General features: G+C 35.9%; 1 protein-coding gene across 3 annotated transcripts in view; it reads left to right on the top strand.

Moving 5' to 3' along the window:
* The window catches only part of LOC136024731 (uncharacterized), an 82,425-nt gene that overhangs the window by 32,071 nt on the left and 37,033 nt on the right, over window positions 1-13,321 (top strand). For 2 of the 3 annotated variants that reach the window (XM_065700161.1, XM_065700162.1), the window contains exons 3-4: window positions 6,298-6,384; window positions 12,837-12,931. In XM_065700161.1, coding sequence (XP_065556233.1) covers window positions 6,298-6,384; window positions 12,837-12,931 — 182 coding nt within the window. Of the gene's footprint in view, window positions 1-6,297; window positions 6,385-6,422; window positions 6,532-12,836; window positions 12,932-13,321 lie in introns of those variants that run through there. The other variant, XM_065700163.1, reaches the window with a different exon arrangement.

Here is a 13,321-nt window from a genome sequence, read left to right as displayed (position 1 = left end):
CGGGACACAGGGAATATAACTATATATATATATAAATAAGTTGTCTGTCTGTCTGTGGATCAGGTGACGTCATGTTTCTGTGTCGGCTGACGTCATGAAATTAGTTGTCGTCATTTTTGCTTTGACGGTGACGTTATTAACGGTATTTAAGACATTTGTTCACGGAAAAATGTTTAATTGTAAAATGACTGAAGAACCTACACTGGCAACAGCCGAGGAAGCTGCTCAAAGAGTTTATGCCAAAAAAATTGCTGCTGATAGAGAAAGTAAGAAAAGAAAGCGTTCCGAGGAATCACAAGAATAGCAAGAAAAGAGGCTTGCAGCTGATAGAGAAAGTAAGAAAAGAAAGCGTGCCGGGGAATCACAAGAACAGCAAGAAAACAGGCTTGCAGCTAAAGAACGCAAAACCGCGCACTTAGATGAAAATCCACCTGGACAGCGAGAGTCAAAACATATCAAAACTGAAAATGATAGCGATGATGATTGGGTTTGGGATTTTGACTTGGATAAGGTCATCAATGCCTACCAGATTTAAGTTAAAAAAACAAAGGTTCGTCGATATGTACTTCATAGTGACGTTGAAAAATAAAGAAGAAAAAGAAAACTGAAAAAAGAAAAAAGGTAAAAAACTAAAGAAAAACTAAAAAGAAAAAACACTCAAAGAGAAATTACAGACCGGGACACAAATGACGACCGAGACAGAGGGAATATAAGTAACGACCGGGAACCTCAAAGAGAAATTACAGACTGGGACACCCGGACACAAATCACGACCGGGACACAGGGAACATAAATGACGACCGGGACACAGGGACACAACTACAACGGGGACGCCGGGGGCACAGGCGGGATATATAAATGACGACCGGGACACAGGGATTGTTCGAATAGAAATTACAGACCGGGACACCGGGACACAAATGACGACCGGGACACCGGGACACAGGGAATATAAATGACGACCGGGACACCGGGACACAGGGAATATAAATGACGACCGGGACACTCAAAGAGAAATTACAAACTGGGACACCGGGACACAAATGACGACCGGGACACAGGGAATATAAATGACGACCGGGACACAGGGACACATCATTATAATAATGAGGTATAGATCTGAATTCGGATTGTTTTTCCCATCGACAATTATATGTTGCATGTTCAAGAGTCAGTAAACCTGACAATCTATTTATATGCACAGACAATGGGACAGCGAAGAATATTGTATATTCGCATGTTTTACGTAGTTAAAAACATATATTTATATCTATCTCTATTCACAGGTGTGACACAGGGACACAACTACAATGGCGCGTAACTAATATGGCGCGTAACGACTTACGCGCGCGGGGGGCTAGGGGGGGGCCGCGAAGCGCCCCACCAACTAGGTGTTGGGGTGGCGCGAAGCGCCACCCCAACAGCTAGTCTATATATATAAAAATAAGTTGTCTGTCTGTCTGTCTGTGGATCAGGTGAAGTCATGTTTCTGTGTCGGCTGACGTCATGTTTTCGACTGACGAAATTACGAAATTACATTGGGACACAAATGACGACCAGGACACCGGCACATAGGGAATATAAATGACGACCGGGACACTCAAAGAGAAAGCGACCGGGACACAAGGAATGTTCAATTAGCAATCACCATCAACAAAACACCGTCAACAAACCATCACAAATGACGACCGGGACACAGGGAGTATAAATGACGACCAGGACATAAGTAAAAAAAAACTAAAAAAAAAGGTAAAAACTACAAAAAAACTAAAAAGAAAAAAACAAACTAAAAACTAATAAAAAAAACTAAAAAAGCTAAAAAACTAAAAAAACTAAAAATAAAAAAAAACTAAAAAAAAGAAACAAAAAGAAAAATAAAGGAGAAAAACAAAACTAAAAAAATGAAAAATAAAAAAAACTAAAAAGAAAAAAGAAAAAAAAACTAAAAAAAAACTAAAAAAATGTAAAAACCAAAAAAAAAAAACTAAAAAGAAAAAAAGGGGAAAAATACAAAAATTTATTTCATCATTTACCATTTCAAAAACGAATGTATATACAGACTGGGACACCGGAATACAAATGACGACCGGACACAGGGAATATAAATGACGACCGGGACACAGGGACACAACTACAACGGGGACGCCGGGGGGCACAGGGGGATATATAAATGACGATGGGGACACAGAGAATGTTCGATTAGCAATCACCATCAACAAAGCTCAAGGGCAATCATTAGAATCATGAGGTATAACTAAAAAAAACTAAAAAAAAGGCAGAAAACTAAAACCTAAAAAAAGACCAATTCAAAAACGAATGTATATACAGACTGGGACACCGGGACACGAATGACGACCGGGACACCGGGACACAAGGAATATCAATGACGCCCGGGACCCTCAAAGAGAATTCACAGACTGGGACACCGGGACATAAATGACGACCGGAACACATGGAATATAAATGACGACCGGGACACCGGGGGGCACACGGGGATATATAAATGACGACGGCGACACAGGGAATCGTCGATTAGCAATCACCATCAACAAAGCTCAAGGGCAATCATTAGAATCATGAGGTATAGATCTGAATACGGATTGTTTTCCCATGGACCATTATATGTTGCATGTTCAAGAGTCAGTAAACCTGACAATCTATTTATATGCACAGACAATGGGACAGCAAAGAATGTTGTATATTCGCAAGTTTTACGTAGTTAAAAACATATATATATATATATATATATATATATATATATATCTATATTCACAGGTGGGACATAGGGACACAACTACAATGGCGCGTAACTAATATGGCGCGTAACGACTTACGCGCGCGGGGGGGGCTTGGGGGGGCGCGAAGAGCCCCCACCAACTAGGTGTTGGGGGACGACGGCGACACAGGGAATCGTCGATTAGCAATCACCATCAACAAAGCTCAAGGGCAATCATTAGAATCATGAGGTATAGATCTGAATACGGATTGTTTTCCCATGGACCATTATATGTTGCATGTTCAAGAGTCAGTAAACCTGACAATCTATTTATATGCACAGACAATGGGACAGCAAAGAATGTTGTATATTCGCAAGTTTTACGTAGTTAAAAACATATATATATTTATATCTATCTATATTCACAGGTGGGACATAGGGACACAACTACAATGGCGCATAACTAATATGGCGCGTAACGACTTACGCGCGCGGGGGGGCTTGGGGGGGCGCGAAGCGCCCCCACCAACTAGGTAATATATATATAAGCTATTATATATACATAGCTAGTATGTATATAGCCAACAGCTAGTATATATATAAAAATAAGTTGTCTGTGTGTCTGTGTGTCGAGTGACGTCATGTTTGTGTGTCGACTGATGTCATGTTTGTTGATCGACGAAATTACACACCGGGACATCGGGACACAAATGACGACCGGGACACCGGGACATAGGGAATATAAATGACGACCGGGACACAAGGAATGTTCGATTAGTAATCACCATCAACAAAGCACCGGGACACAAATGACGACCGGGACACAGGGAATATAAGTGACGACCAGGACACTCAAAGAGAAATTACAGACTGGGACACCGGAACACAAATGACGACCGAGACAAGAATGACGACCGGGACACCGCGACACAGAGAATATAAATGACGACCGCGACACTCAAAGAGAAATTACAGACTGGGACACCGGGACACAAATGACGACCGGGACACAGGGAAACAAAAACAACGGGGACGCCGGGGGGCACAGGGGGATTTATAAATGACGACGGGGACACAGGGAATGTTTGATTAGCAATCACCATCAACAAAGCTCAAGGGCAATCAATAGAATCATGAGTATATATATATGAATATAATAATGATATATATATATATATATATATATATATATATATATATATATATATATATATATATATATATATATATATTATCCCCCTTGTATCCCTGGCCGTGGAGCCTTTCGAGGGGGAATAAGTGTATTGTATTTCCATATTGTATTGTATTGTATTGAATAAACTTCTTCTTGTTCTTCTTATACATATTTTTTAATTTTGAAAACTTGCGCATTATGTCGTATATACGTAGTTTTAAATGTAATTTAGCTAGGATGAAAGTGAATATCTTAATTGACGTCTTTCTAAGGCTCATTAATAATTCAATAATTGCTTCCCGGGGAAGTTACATTTCAACCCCTAATAGACTAAAAGGGCTCAAAACAGCCATTAACAACCAAAAGTTTAAAATGTGCTCCTAAAAAAAAGACTAACTAGTTAGAAAGCATTGCAAATTGTAACTGCTTCAAGAGTAATTATCATTTTAATTTATCTTATTAGTAAAACGTTATTATGAAAGCACATGTGCGGTAAGTCTTAAAAAAGGCACAAAACCCCCTCAAAGTTGCCACTAGTTTTCCTCTAACGGGATTTTTGAGGGGGTCTCAGGCTCATTTTAAAATTCCTGCAATTTTTTTCTGAATAACGTTTTACTATTAAGACTATAAACAGTTATAATTACTATTCCAAAATCAGCCGTAAATGACATTTTTTCTCACGAGACAATAGTTTCCTTAGAAATATATTTTTGCACTTTTGGTCACTATGAACTGTTTTACTTCCTCCCCCCTCCCTGGAATTTATTTTTGACTCGTAAATACATGATAATGTCCATTTAAATTATTTTAATTTTTGTAAACACGCCCCCTCCCGAAAAAAAATCCTACGTACGGTATTGGCTTATAATGTCGCATTCTTATGAAATTGAATTAAGAAAAAATTAAAGGGCTTGAGGGTTGGCAGCATCATATTTAGTTATACCGTTTTCTTATTTAAATTTTTCAAGATAAGATATTTGGTTTATATTTGGCATATGATTTTGCATCTGCTTGTTTCACCAAAACTGTCTCAGAAGCTCAAAGAAGTTGTAGTCAAAGAGGTTTTCAAAAGAAATGAGAAGTTCTACTAATACCCTTTTAAGTAGCCAAAAAATTGTGATACACGGGCATTTTTGGCAGTAATCTACAATTTTAAATACTTTTGAAACTTCATTTCTAAGTCTTGGCTAGATCCATGGGTGTACCGAGGGGGGGCAGAGGGAGAAGCTGCCCCTCCCGCCTAAAACTTTGAATTTACACTAGATATGGCTGAAAAAGCAGATGGCTGAAAAAGTAGTTGTAAAAAGCTAGATGGCTAAAAAATTGGTAGATAAAAGGTAGATGGTTGAAAAAGCTGGAATGACAGAATGAAAGTCAAACAAGAAGTAATTATCCATAATATCTTGGAAAGATTTATCCCTCTAATCCAAGAAGATTAATGCTGAAGCTTATTGATAATTGATGATTTTTGGTGATTACTTTTTAATAAAGATTTCATATTTATGATAGAACTTTCTGGCAGTGTAAGGTTTTGTGAACTGCCAATATAACTTCATCATAACGATAACATAACATCACAGAATCCCCCCCCCCTAGAGAAGAAGCTACCTGCGCCCATGGCTTGACAAAGTTGGTTCATTTGACGTTAGGCTAAATCATGCACTCTGATGCGTGCTTTCGTATCAGCTATTCATGAGAAGGGCTGATTGATTTGGTGGGGAGGGATTCCAAATCGCTCAAATAGTGCTTTTTATATCAAAATATTTCTAATTTTCTGTGAGTATTCGGATAAACATAGAAGAGGGCCAGGGGGAGATGAGGTATAAATTAAAATAGGTCTCAGCCGTTTAATCAATATCTATACCCTTTTGCTTCTATTAAAACCTCGTAACGCATCACAAGGGCTGTTTCATCTTAAAGTCATAAAACTAATAATAAAAGGATTTTTTAAGATCATTATAATAAGAGTAAGGCGCACATATTCCTTACTATTGCCGTTTAAACATCTCTGGATTTTTCAAACAGTTCGTGGTAACGGACCTTAAGTAAGGAGTGACAGGAGTTAATAGTAACCAAAACTATAAAAATATGATTTTGGAGACAAAACACCCCACTCGCACCCTACTTTTTGCTTGAAAGGAGAGCAATTTTTCTCTTTTCATTTTATTTTTTTTTAATTTCGTGGAATAAATCATAAAAAATTCGATTTAGATATTACTTAAATCCATTTCATACGCTATTTATTCTGCTGAAAGAACTGATTCTGACACTGGATCATTGAATTATAATTAGTTGTTTGCTAATCTTTACTTATGTGTTTTAATACTTTATTAATTGCTACTAAATTATAATTTGTACGAAAACTTTGAATTAAATCATTATATGGCAATTTATTTTTTAATTTTAGGTAACACCAGCGAGCAAAGACTGTCTACCTGGTGTGTCAAAATCTTGCCCTGACTTGACAACAAAAAATCGAAGAATGACAAACCAGGTGCGTCGTAGTTTTTACTGCTCGAATTTATTCTTCCGAGGATGACCTCAGGGGAATGGGTAACTTATCAATTAATAGTCCTCACCAGGATACCGAAAATTTTTTGTTGACAAATTTTTCACCGAAAATCGAAGAATGACAAACCAGGTGCATCACAGTTTTTACTTATTTATAATTATAATTAATTCTTTCGCGGATTCTTTCGCTATAATTTATTCTTTCGCGGATGACCTGAGGGGTGGGTAACTTATCAAGTAATAGTCCTCACCAGGATACCGAAAATGTATAAATTGCGTGTGGTTTTCATTTTCTGAATTTGGTAAAATACAATCAAAATTTATTTGGTCTGATGTGTAGGGCTAAGATTTATAAGGATATTTTCCAAGCGGATTTTGACCCCATATTGGATGAAATCTTAGTTCTGTTTCAGACCCTTCAGTTGTAACCTGGTAATGACCAGTCGAGCATAGGGACTGAGCTCCAAAGTTATCTGAGACGTGCCCTGTCCCTGTAAAAAAAAAGTGTAGACCGGAGATCAAGAAGTTTGGACGGTCCAAAATCCGACTAATAATGTGTTGTGGGTTCGAAAACTAAAAATGATACTGTTATTATTTTAGAGGTAATTCCAATGTGGGTAGTGGGTTCGAAAAAACTAAAAATGAACTTTTATTATTTTAGGGATAATTCCGATGTGGGTTGGGAAAAACTAAAAATGAACTGTTATTATTTTAGGGATAATTCCCTTGTGGGTTGGAAAAAACTAAAATTGAACTGTTATTATTTTAGGGATAATTCCGATGTGGGTTCGAAAAACTAAAAATGAACTGTTATTATCTTAGGGATAATTCCGATGGGGGTAGTGGGTTGGAAAAAACTAAAAACGAACTGTTATTATTTTAAGGGTAATTCCGATGTAGGTAGTGGGTTCGTAAAAACTATAAATGATAATGTTGTTATTTTAGGGGTAATTCCGATGTGGGTAGTGGGTTCAAAAAAACTAAAAATGATACTCTTATAGGGGTAATTCCGATGTGGCCTTTTCAGAGGGATTATAAATCCCGCCGAACTGCTCAAAGTATTGTAGTAGCTGAATTGATATGGAATGATTCCCTTAAGTTATGGAAGATTCGTTTGAAAAAAAGTGAAACAAGAGAAAATACTGCTACTATACTAGTACCAGTATACTACTGTACTATAGTATGCTACTATACTATACTATACTAAAATACTGTCACTAAGATCAAATGGAAGTCGAATATAAAATCTGTTCGTAGAGGCTGATGCTAAAAAGGGTGGGAAACTTGAAATATAACTTAATGATCAACAGCTCACTCTGAAACCAAGTGCCATAGTAGATAGTACCAAATATTTAAGTGTAGCTATACGAAAGCAAAAAAAAAACATTTACAATGGTTTAATTATTCTAAAATTTCAAAATGGTTATAAAAAGCTTATTTTTCAACTTTTCCCAATTTTAACCAATTTTTACCAATATTACTCTACAATTTTTTTTTTTTTTTTTTTTTTTTGCAGTGGTGGAGTTGCAGTGGATTCCATTTATTTTATTTAAGTTTTAATGTTAAGTTTCTGGATTATTTATAATTAATAGCCTATATTGTAATTGACAAATTCCTCCTCACCAGCTGGAATTCCAACCTAAACTTGTATTTGCCAGGCTCTAAATGCTAGTGTAATTCATCTGTTGCTGCAGATGAGTTCAATAGAACCCACGCCCTAGAGATGGATGATAATAATATCAGTTATGGTCACATTCCACCCTTGCATAGCTGATCAATGCTACGTTGACAAAGTTGATGCAAAGGTAATCTAACTACCTTTATGCAGTTAGCTCACCCACCCAAAGCGTGAAATTAGGTGTATTTCAATGTTGTCCATTAAGAATTGTCTGTGGCTTTGAGGGATTAGCCAAAAAACAGGTTATTGAAATGAAAATAAGGGTCAACATGAAACTTAAACGAACAGAAATTATTACGATATGGGGAGAATAACCTTTCCAAAATACCTCGCTCTTCACGCTAACGCTATTTAGAATATTCAAAAAGATATTTTATTCTAATTTAATTTAATTTAACGAATTCTAATTTAACGAACCTTGTGTTTCGCTTTTTGTTCGTATAGGATTGGGATACAAAATCATACTTTAGCGTAAAGCGAAGTGTTTAAGAGGGGGTATACCCCACATCCCACCACTGAAAATTCCCTCAGAGAAAATCCGCCTCCCGAAAAATGTATCTTTACTTCCTAATAACAAATGCAATGTGTAAGCAATAGGCAATAGGCTCTTCTTTTTTGAATTAAGTGAAAAAATAAGTTCTTTTTACTGAAAGTAAGGAACATCCTTAAAACTTAAAACACAGGAATTATTTCGTATATGAAAGGTGCTGTTCCCTCCTCAACTCCTCGCTCTTTACACTAAAGTTTGACTTAGTCACAACTCTACTTTTTTAAGTAATAAAAACTTTAGCGTAAAGAGTGAGGTGTTGAGGAGCGGTCAACCGCTTTTCATGTACAAAAATATTTCTGTTCGTTTTAAGTTTTGATGTTTCTCCAGTCTTTCAGATAAATTTTTGTTTTTTGAATTTAATTTCTAAGCGTTATCAAATAGTACTGGAAAATCTGGCTTGCCTCCATGAAATATTCCTTGCCCCACAGAAAAATTCCACCGTAGAAAGCTCTTTTCACTTAAAATGCCCCCCTCTCCTCCAAGGAAACTCACCCCAGACAATTCCATTCTAGCTGAAAATTCCACCCAGAAACTTCCTTGCGGACAATCTCAGGTGAAAAATGTTTCTTGTGCACTTTCATTTGAAAAAGACTAATTTCTGATTGTTTTTGAAATCATACCGGTAATCCCCTACGTAAAAAGTTTCCCAATAAAAGGCCAGGAAACGGTATTTTCCAGAAAAGTTTTTTTTTTTTTATGTAGGGGTACAAAAGAAACTTTAAAAACCATATTAAAAATGTGAAATTGCTATCTACCCCCTTACGATTTCTGGGTGTATTTATGGTCTACACTGTTATTATGAAAGTAAAGAATAACATTAAACCCCAAAATGAGCAGAATTTGTTCCGTACAGAAGTGGTATTGCATCTTCCTTATCAACACCTCCAGATCAAGGTCAAAGAAAATCCAGGGTGGGCTCGTTAAATCAGAAGCTGAGAGTTCTAGTCCTTATTTTTAAAGTCCAAAAGGATTGGAGATGAACCAGCTGCATGGGGGTCATATTTTCCGGCGGGAGGTGGTATTTTCCGTTTTTGGGGTGGAGAGTGCTATTTTCTGTGGATTGTATTTTCCGGGAGGGGGCAAACGCTGGCCACCGAAAAAGGACAAGGAAAAATAAAAGAAAGACTGTTCATATCTTTAGATGCTTCAAACGAGGCATGCCCAATACCGACAAAACCCGAAAACAACAGAAACATCTAGCAATAATAAAAACGGAATTGCAATTAATCAAGTGAAGAAGAGAAGGGGAAAATCAGAATTGCTCGTCAATAAAACTAAATGTAATTAAGACTAACCTGCATTAGGCTGGACTCTTATTACCTGGGTGTGGTTGGAGCAGCTGAAATACATTTGGTTTGTTTTTTGTGTGGGAGGGGAGGGGAGTCAATTGTTGTCGGTTTTCTTTTCAAAAATATTATTTTTCATAGTTTTCTTATCTCTTCTTGCACTGTTCTTATTGTTCCATTTTTCCAGTCTCGTATTGCTTTCGTTTTTATTCTTTTGTTGTACTAATATAAATGAATAAATAAATCTTAAGACGAGTTCAGCTAAAATTAAATATGCAAATCAAGCTTAAAACAAACAAAAATATTTTACTATTGTAGCATAAATGAAACACAAAACAAACAGAAACTTAATAAGCAATCATAGCAAACAAACATACAATATGTACTAACATAAATGAATAAATAAACCTTAAAACGATTAAAGCTTCAATCAAATATGTGAATCAAGATTGAAACGAGCAGAAATCAATTCAAAGAAGAGTATGGGCACTCCTTCCCTCATCCCCTGCCTCCCTGCCAATTCCCTGCCTCCTTCCCTCACTGTAAATGTCTATCGCCTAGTGCGTCATTGGCACTTAACTGAAAATGGCGCTTTATTACAAACGTTTTCTGACGTACTTATTACAACATTGAAAATCAATAGTAAAATTACGGTAAAATCCAATTTTGAACTGATTGGCTTTCCAGCAGTTGACATCATTCTTCCCAAGACCGCTCACGACAAATTTAGTTTCACTACAAACAAGAATTGTGCTACTCCCTCTTTTCCAAACTTTAAAAATCTAAAGCCTACTGCGTCATTGGCGCTTCACTGAAAATGAATTATATTTAAAATATTCTCTTTTTCAGTTGTTACAGTATTGAAATGAAGATACATATTACACTATTCAAATTTTACCTACCTTATACAATTTCATTTATTATAAAAATAATTTTACTTGTTCAATTTTATTAATTCAATAAGAATTAAACCTTTAACCGCCATATAGTATATTAAACACTAAATGCATATTATATGTGTTCTACACCATGTGGTAATTAAATGTTTGCCTTGTACTATAAAGGTATTACATTCAGATCACAGCTTAGATACCAATACAGTTCTCAAAGCTCCTATCTTGCCCACGAGAAGCTTTTGGTACAGAGCTCTGAACTTGGCGCCTGCTCCAAGCCCGCGCTCTGACGCATAGATCGTACTACAACACCATAGGCAGGAATGCAATTTTGTTTTGTGGCATACACAGCATAGATACCAATATGAGTTTCCTGTTACCAATTAGATACCAATACCAGTTTCCTGTCTCCAGCCGCTAGCATCGCTGCGTCGCTTGAAATGAAGATACATATTACACTATTCAAATTTTACCTACCTTATACAATTTCATTTATTATAAAAATAATTTTACTTGTTCAATTTTATTAATTCAATAAGAATTAAACCTTTAACCGCCATATAGTATATTAAACACTAAATGCATATTATATGTGTTCTATACCATGTGGTAATTAAATGTTTGCCTTGTACTATAAAGGTATTACATTCAGATCACAGCTTAGATACCAATACAGTTCTCAAAGCTCCTATCTTGCCCACGAGAAGCTTTTGGTACAGAGCTCTGAACTTGGCGCCTGCTCCAAGCCCGCGCTCTGACGCATAGATCGTACTACAACACCATAGGCGGGAATGCAATTTTGTTTTGTGGCATACACAGCATAGATACCAATACGAGTTTCCTGTTACCAATTAGATACCAATACCAGTTTCCTGTCTCCAGCCGCTAGCATCGCTACCTCGCACTGTGTCCCAAAAATAAATCAAGTTTTCATAAGTGTATATTGGTATCTAAGCTGTGATTCAGATGCCTACTGGTACAGAAATTTTAGCCCACTACTTCACTGTGCGTGTGGACGGCTTTAGCGACAACAAGCAAAACGTAATTGATGAAATCTGGTTCCAATCCGAGTTTTTAGCCTGTTGATAAAATATGTTCCGACAATAACTGACATAGCCTTTACGGTATTGAATCAACAGATTAGCATTTGAACCATGAAGGAAGACCAGATGTAGCTAGGCCTATTCCTATTTTAAAACCAAATTCAAACGAAATCAAAGATTTATATTAGAACTTGAAATGGAGAGACATTATTCTTGAGGATGGCTCTCATGTTTGAACAATCAGCACCAGTAGGTGGCATGAAATTGTATCTCTTATCAGCTGAAATAAGTTTGACTGACTTTGGTTAGCTGAATTTCATCCATGACATGTTCATTTTTCGTCAAATGACAAGAAATTTGCCAAAACGAAAAATGAAAATATAAATTTAGATTTATATTTGTATTTCAGAGACGCTTCAAAGGCTAAAAGTTATATTGTTTTTATATTTCTTTTATTTCTTTTCTTTGTTATATTTCTTTTTCTTCTTATAGTTATTATGTTATTATGTATCTATTCTATAGTTATTATATTACATTGTTATTATATATCTTATATAATAATATATATATATATATATATATATATATATATATATATATATATATATATATATATATATATATATATATATATATATATATATATATATATATATATATATATATATTATTCTTCTTATAATTAAGTTTCTTTTCTTTGTTGTTTCATCGTATGTCATGTATAGCCAGCGAGGTCTAAGAACGTATTTAAGTTTCTGGATTCAGGGGATAAGTGACAGTTCAAGGTGACTGAAAATTGACAACCCCTTTAGGCTCAAGGGCTCAGTAATTTGGCTCAAGACATAGAAGTTGAAATATATGACCAGTTGGTTACGTATCGTTTCTTACCGGTTTTTTCGTTTTACTTTTTTTGTATTTTGTATTATATTTGTATTTTAGAGAGGCTTCAAAGACTAAAAATTATATTTTATTTCTTTTTTCTTAGGATATTAAGAGAATGAAGTCAGCAAAAGAGCAAAATATAATATTTAACCCAGAAGAAGAAAGACAGAAAGAGCTAACGAGTTCTTTCCTTAACGGGTAAGATTATTTATATACTTTGATGAATGTGACTAGAAATTGTTGTTTTGACAGGGAAAAGGCAATATCCATACTGTTGATATAACACCGAAAGACATTAAATGATACTTTGAAAAAAAAAGATGTAATGTCGTCTCAGGGTTTGTTGAAGTACAATGATGCAAAGTTAACCATTGAAGCCCAGACAAGCCTTGTTAAAGTCTTTTTCAGAGACTTAGTCTTGCCATGATGTCATTATTAGGGCTTCAGCCATCTTTCAACGTTCATTGTCTCTTTAGCAGACCTGCCGCACGACGAGCGTCTCCCTCATTCGTCGCTCGTCCGCTTAGGATATAAATTAAAATATACAATTTTATATCAGGTATCCAGTAACAATTTGACGACTTTTTT

Source organism: Artemia franciscana, chromosome 3 (genome assembly GCF_032884065.1).
Source record: "Artemia franciscana chromosome 3, ASM3288406v1, whole genome shotgun sequence".
NCBI lineage: Eukaryota > Metazoa > Arthropoda > Branchiopoda > Anostraca > Artemiidae > Artemia > Artemia franciscana.
This window is presented reverse-complemented; position numbering and strand designations above follow the sequence as displayed.